At 33.1% G+C, this 7622-nt stretch overlaps 1 protein-coding gene across 1 annotated transcript; it reads right to left on the bottom strand.

The window, feature by feature from the left end:
* Window positions 1-3701: 3701 nt before the first annotated feature.
* On the bottom strand, window positions 3702-6956 carry LOC149254984 (endoglucanase 8-like). Its single transcript, XM_089454903.1, has 7 exons — window positions 6738-6956; window positions 6168-6380; window positions 5856-6061; window positions 5127-5199; window positions 4871-5023; window positions 4003-4033; window positions 3702-3841 (listed from the first exon to the last, which is right to left on the bottom strand). Exons 1-7 carry the CDS (start codon window positions 6954-6956, stop codon window positions 3702-3704), a joined length of 1035 nt encoding a protein of 344 aa, XP_089311029.1.
* Window positions 6957-7622: the final 666 nt, after the last annotated feature.

Genomic DNA, 7622 nt, shown 5'->3' with positions numbered 1-7622 from the left:
TATATTTAAGCCACTCCCTTAATGTTGAGCAAGCAGTTAGAAATAATTGGGCTTACGATGCACATTAATCTTAGGATCAGGCATCAAATTTCATTATTAATACAGGACCTCTCGAATCAAGCTCCATATTAATTAAGACCCAACAAGTTGTCAAATTAACTTGGAGAATCATGCTTTCATGGCCACATGGAGCAGTGATGTAAGCTTGGAGTCGGCACCAGACAAATGGATTAGCAAAGATTTGATTAACGGGGAAATTCAAATGTGTGAAACCATAATCTCTACACCATAGTACATGTTTGGCCATGGACAGTTCTTTGAAATTCAGAGGTTTTGTGCTCAATCCTTAATGGACCTGATGCAAGTGGCTTTGATGAATGCATCACGCTTCAATGCAGAAGGTTTCCAGAATGCGGGAATGATGGAAGTATCAACACTATATATGGAGAACGTGGGAGCTTATGTTATCAATAAGAAGGTAGTTCAATTCCTCATCACATTGATTCATCAATTTCGGGGATTACAAGCAGAAATGGAAAGAATTGAGGGTGAAGTCGGTGAGGAGCTCGACATTCACATGGTCAGGATAGCAAGGGAATTGGATTTCCTGATCGCACTAATCTCTTGTAATGTAGAGATGCAATTGATGGAAACTAGAGCAATCAATGATTTTGCTCTCCCATTAGCTCGAGTTGCTGAAGAAAAATTTTGGATCATCTGCAGTTGGTCGTCGAAACGCCAGAGTTTTAGGTCAACAATTTAGGGAGGAGGGTGGAAGAGAATGGCATGGGGAGAATGGCATGGCACGCAAATAGGAAAACAACAAAAATCAGGAGTTAGCTATGAATACGGAGCAAATGGAGGAGGATATCACGACCGATGATATTCCACGAGAGAGCCACGAGCATCCCATCGACGATGATCACGGAGTCCAAGTCACTCCAGCTAAGGAGGACTTGTAATGTCTTTTAAATTTTAATTTGGTTATATGTTTTGTCATTAGGTAGTGTTTAATGGAGTTTTTGGGAGAGTTTATGGGAGTAATGTTTTCAGTACAATAGTATGTAGTCTTAAATTTTTTTTTCATGTAATGCGGTAAGAATTGTGGAAAACAACTGAAAATATCATGGCACATGTTGTAAAAGGTCTTGGCATTCCCAAATTATTATAATGCAAATTATAGATTTTCTTTTAAAAAATAGTTCTATAATTTGCAATAAAACAAACTTCTCATGCAAATATCCTCTTTTTTTAGAAAAGCTGAATTTTAATAAGAATATAAAACAATTTGAATATGATTTATTGGGTGAATTAAAGAATCTTTGTATTAAAACTCATTTAATACAAGAAATAAGAGATATTCCAATCCATGCTAAATAGTTAGGAAATCATGCCTATGAAAACCAAGAAGAATAAAAAATACCCACAAATAATATAAGCAATTGGCAAATTAAAAGATATAATGTCCCTTAAAATCTTTATAGAAAAATGTGTTGATCCTTGTAGCCTTATTATTAAGATTCACAACAATAACATTCTAATTGCAAACATGTTAATCAATCTAGAGTTGCAACTAATGTCATCACAAAGGAACTATGAATTAGTTACAGTTATCTAATCTTCATCACACACCTACAGTTTTACAATTAGCATATATATGTACAATGAAACTTGAAGGAACAATAGAAGATGTTATAGTCTCTTTAAATTATTTCAAATATCCTAAGTATTTTAAATCTAATTTGGGTTTTCATCACTTATCTTAGGAAGACCATGGTTAACTATAGTTGAGGCGTTAATCAGTTGTAAATATGAGACATGAAATTTTCATATGGAGATTTAGATAAGAAATTTATTTTGTATCCACTTACAAAATCATTAACTAAATTAGAAAATACACAATAGCTTGATGATGCAAATAGTGATGAAGAAATAGTACAACCAATCTTAACAATTAACCAAGCTATGAATTTAAAAGAGGATCTTGAAAAACTTCTAATCACAAATTTTACTAATAATTTTGTGATTTAATTCAATATATTGGGGGAAGTTTCTTTTGATCATATCTTGGATAAGAAATTTTAGGAAAATTGTACTATATATACTCTCTATCAACACTAATCGGTTATACGTATTTTATTAATTCAATATTAGAATCTTATAGTACCCCTCTTGAGATTAAACAAGGAAAAACTTTAAACATAAATTCTAAATTTGAGGAATCTCATAAAGAAAGCTATTTCAAAAACTACAAAAACATTTTGGTGCATTTTAATGGGAGTATAATGATATGAATGGAATCCATCCTAACACATTTATATTTAGGAAATTTCTGGACCAATCAAACAACCCCAAATATGTATGAATCCACTTCTAAAAAAATTGTAATGGAATTAACTGCCATATATTATATTTTTTATAATCAATGGTTTTCACCTTTAGTAATTGTTCCTATAGTAATTGTTCCTAAAAAGAATGGTGAGTGGTGAGTTTGCATAGGTTGTTGTGAATTAAATAAAGCACCTTAAAATACCATTTTCCTCTTCCATTTATAGATCAATTTTTAGATACCTTATCAAGAAAAAACAAAAACAAAACAAAACTTTTATTGGTGGATTTAGTGGTTATAATCAAATTCAAATCACTCTAAAAGATCAAGATTATACCACATTTACATGTGCATGGGGGATATATTCTTATAGAGTATTACCTTTGGGTTACATGCAATGCTCCTACTACTTTTCAACTTGTTTTAGATATTTTTTCTCACTTGACTCATAATTGTGTGGAGGTTTATAGGGATGATTTTATTGTTTATGGTAATTTTTTTGACAAAGCATTGGAAAATATTGAAAAAAATGATTAGGCATCAAGAAACTAATCTTTCATCAAGTAATGAAAAAATCCATATGTTACTTGCTAAAGGAATTGTTTTTGGTCATTCTATATTGTCTACAGGAATCAAGGTTGGTCCAAATTCATAGAAAATTTCACAAAAATAGCATCACCATTGCTTAAATTGCTCATTAAATATAATGATTTTTTTAGAATATATCTTGTTGCACTACTTTTGAAATATAGAGAGAAAAATTTTCCACAACACCTATTTTAAGAGGGAGAAATTGGTCTCTCCAATTTCACATATCCATTAGTGCCTCACATACAACTCTAGGATCAATATTAGGACAAAAGGAAAGCCAAATTTCTTATGCCATTATTTTATTAGCAAAAATTTAACACATGATAAATTAAACTATACATTATTAGAAAAAATGTTTATCGTAGTTGCTCTAGGATCAATATTAGGACAAAAGGAAAGCCAAATTTATTATGCCATTATTTTATTAGCAAAAATTTAACACATGATAAATTAAACTATACATTATTAGAAAAAATATTTATCGTAGTTGCTCACATATATAACACGATGGCACAGGATCTTCTGAGACTCTCATACACCATGTTCTTCTAAGCTAATATCACTACTATTTAAAAATAGAAGAATTTTCGATCTGCATATGGGATCTAAGATGTAAAAACAAGTCTTCAATCTGATTATAGGATTCAACAGGCAAACAACTTTTTGAACTTAAGTCCATGATTTCATGCTGATGCTATGGATCTTAGCCAGGACTCCCACAAGAGGATCATTGATATAAGTTGTGGGCTCAAGGTTGAACGAATTGGCCTTGTTATGTCGATTATTCCATGATGTTGTTGTGGAGCTTAGCCAAGACTCCCACGAGAGGAGCATTGATATACGTCGTGGGCTCAAGCTTGGTGGAATCAGCCCTGCTATCCTCAAACCCGTCATAGCGATCAGGCCCTCCCACAACCACACCTGTTAATTCATTTGGGTTTGGTGCTTCTCTGTTAACCACAAAGTGAAACCTTCGATACATGATATCTTTCTGGAATCCTCATATATCGAAACTATGGAGGACCCTCTGTGGTGAGCTTGTTGTGGATATTTGTCACCAAAACCCACCATGAAAGACATACCAACAGGATTCTTGCCCAAAATGTAATCCACCTACAATTTACAAATACAAAGTGGACTTCTTAGCTAATACTTTGCTGGTTTTTTCAAATTATGATATGAAAAAACAAATCAAATTTATTTAACTTTGAATCTCTTATACTCTGAGAAATCTGGAATGGATATACAAGTGTGCTCAATTCTTCTCCTCATTAATTAAATATTTTGCAACACTTGAAAAATTATAATATGTATATGTACTTGTTGTTGGCAAATGCAATAAGAATGCTTGGTTCATATGTTTGATCGCCACATTGTAGGTATTGCTTATATCATGACAGTAAGTCACTGTAAACTAATACAAGGAATGATGTGCCTGTAGCATATTGTGTATTTGCACCATCTCTAACAAACAACAAACCTCATGTACAAGTGCAAGAGATACAAACACTATTAATGAGCCTAATTTTGAAACTCAACAGATATTGTCACTGTAAACTGATACAAGGAATGATGTGCCTGTAGCATATTGTGTATTTGCACCATCTCTAACAAACAACAAACCTCCTATACAAGTGCAAGAGATACAAACACTATTAATGAGCTTAATTTTGAAACTCAACAAATACAAACATTTTTAATGAGCTTAATTTTGAAACTCGGAGCATGACGGGGAGAAACTTCCATTTACCTGGTGTGATGGAATTTTTGAATTGAGGACTTTGCAGAAGAACTGAGCAGAGGAACACTTCTGCTTGGCCTCTGAAAACTTCTAGGTTGGTTTCTCTAATTTTATGAAGATGTGGTCAGTTTAAGGTCAAGTGGCCAGCCTTAAACTTTTTCTCAATTGAACATTTGGTGATTCATATGTTTATGTGAATATGGACTTACACTAGATAGGTGGATTTGAACTCCTGCACATTTGAGATCCCAATTGAAATCATACTCATTGGAAGTACAAAAATTCTGGTGGAGTATGTATTTGGTATAATATGGAAATCCAGTTGCTCTATATAACCACACAGCTGCCCATGCAAGCTCGTCCTGTATGTTAGTTAGTAGAGGAATAATAAGAAGACTTCAAGAAGTTACTTACTTCGTGTGAAGTGAAAAAGGAAGTAAAATTTATAATGTTAAGGAAAGATACATCATAGCCTGAGACACAGCAATAGAAAGGGCATTCTCCATGATATGTTCCGCGGTACTGGTCAGCGAAACGAAAGAGTTGTACTAAATGACATATTCAATTATATGAGTATCATAAAATGTTGGAGAAGAAAATTCATTAAATTAATTTTCAATTTTGAATCTAATTCATGAACGAAAGAGCTGTACTAAATTAATATTCAATTATATGATTATTTTAAAATGTTGAAGAAGAAAATTCATTAAATTAATTTTCAATTTTGAATCTAAGAGATGAATTCTATAAACATGTTAAAAATGGTCATTTAAAAAAAAATTGGAATATTTTGGAATCATAAGAACAGTAAGCAACCTCAAATAAGTAATTTGACCCATGTTTATCTGATCCCAAAATATTCCAAAAATGGAGACATAAGTTATAAAAAAACATTCATCCACAAACAAAAACCCATTGTATGTTTTAATTACTAAAGTTATCTAAATTGTAGATTCTAAGAATAGAATAGAACATAACAGTGAAAAGAAATTGTTTCCTATCATATGTTTGTTTTAATTACTAAAGTTATCTAGATTGTAAATTCCAAGAATAGAATATAATAGTGAAAAGAAATTAAACCATTAACCTTTCTGCTAACAGTAGGATTCTAAAATATCTCAATATCTTTCAAATCTGCAATCGCTGTTTTAAACCAATAAAACAGTATAAGTGATTTTAGAATACGATTAATCTTATACCAAAGTAGCTCTTTGGAGTAGGAGAAAGGAATAAGGTTTGTCAATGGCTGCAAAGACGACGGAGGAAGCGGCCAATGCTGCAGCAGTCTCTGCTGCAATTTCTGTCCCGTGATTGGATGTATCTATTTTGTACAAAGTCCTTGGAGTGTCCATCCTCTCTGGGTTCTCCCAACAGTTATGGTCTGCAGTTGGATCTCCCACCTAAAAACAAATCCATAACTAAACTCATAATTGCTATTTGTTGTGATCCTTAGTAAATTTTGTTGTGATCCATGAGTAAATTTAGTTGGGATGGTAATTAATTCACCTGAACCCACAGCTGGTTTTCGGTGGCGCTTGCTTTCATGAAATAATCAGTTCCCCACGTAATGGCATCCCTAATGTTCTCCAACTCTCCCGCTGCTGCAAGTTCATCTCTGTACTGAAGGGCTCCCCATGCCAACATGGTAACGGTGAATGCCATCGGAAACCCATACTTCACATTATCCCCAGCGTCGTAGTAATCGCCCACCAAATCCACCTACATAAATACACAGTAAAAGCCATGTTGAACATCATTGTATCTTTCCAGACTTCTTGAAGATCTGCACCAAATAATCAATTCCTAATTTATATGGACAGAGAATGTTGATAGAAATCAAGCTGTTGCAAACTCATAACTCATAATATTGGAGTAAGAATTCACATTGTTATCTTTATGTTAATAACTTAATTGTATATTTCCAGAATATCCTGGAAACTGATAGTGCTGAGAAATATCCTCGTTATTTTCGCATTGATAAGATCAGCGTCGTTATTTTGCCATTTTGGGTATGATTAACAACACTTCTAAAACATTCAGGAAACAACATTTCTAAAACAATCCGGAACAGATGGCAATACCAAAATGAGAAAATATTAGAGCAGAATCTCCTCTCCAGCTTATCCTGTTGCTACTGCTGGACAGTTTACCTGAACGTTGAGCCTCCAGAAACAGAATAGATTTATGCAGAGCATCTTTGTAGTCAAACTCACCCAACACAAACTGATGATGAGCAGACAGCACAGTAGCAAGAATTATACACACAAACCTTTCAACGATAAGCCTGAAACTCATTTCTGCTGCAATTGATCAACAAATGGCTACAGAAATAAAAATCGTTGATGCGTATATATATTTGTGTCTCACGCATCCAACGTGTAATGACGAAGGGAAATCGATCTCTCGTTTGCATGCACATGGGGCTTGTACAGGTTTTGCAGGACAAAGAAGTCTTGTACATGTTTTGCATGCATGGCTGATGTGGGGCTTATTTTGAAGGCTAGAGAAGTCTGTTGGATATGAAAGGAGGAAAATTCCATGAAAACATTAACTAACTGATAAGTCACTGTATAAGGTCGCCTCGTCACCATTTCCTCGCAGTACTTTTAACGAGCAAATGTTAAATTTTCAAAAAACACAAGGAAGATAACGAAGTTAGTTTTTCTACACAAACTGAATATGAACTGGCTGTAGTTTTTCGACACAAACTGAATATGAACTAACTGTTGCCAATAAAGCCGGCATGATCAGCGTTACTATTAATATACAAAATACCGGTAAAAATTAAAGAACAAATTTAGATGTAAAGTAATTAAAGTTATTATTTTGTAAATTAAAAAAAATAACAAATTTAATGCTGGATTGGTTTAAAAAATTATATAATTTAATGAAAAGTTTAGTGAGAATAGGTATAAAGTTTAATTTTAGAATTTAAAGCTTTAATATACATTCTATTGGTCT

Source organism: Pinus tabuliformis, chromosome 7 (assembly GCF_031772625.1).
Source record: "Pinus tabuliformis cultivar Carrire ecotype Pingquan chromosome 7, CPIR1, whole genome shotgun sequence".
Taxonomy (NCBI): domain Eukaryota; kingdom Viridiplantae; phylum Streptophyta; class Pinopsida; order Pinales; family Pinaceae; genus Pinus; species Pinus tabuliformis.
The sequence above is the reverse complement of the archived record's forward strand: the minus strand, read 5'-3'. Positions and strand labels throughout refer to the sequence as shown.

Excerpts from the sequence above, each read along its gene's own strand:
- LOC149254984 (XM_089454903.1), bottom strand. The coding sequence starts at position 6,956 with ATGAGTTTCAGGCTTATCGTTGAAAGGTTTGTGTGTATAATTCTTGCT. Across the intron at positions 5,200-5,855 it reads CAAAGAGCTACTTTGGTATA|TCGTTTCGCTGACCAGTACC; the intron begins AGATTAATCGTA and ends AGTACAACTCTT. Across the intron at positions 3,842-4,002 it reads TTTGGGCAAGAATCCTGTTG|GTGTGGTTGTGGGAGGGCCT; the intron begins GTATGTCTTTCA and ends ATGAATTAACAG.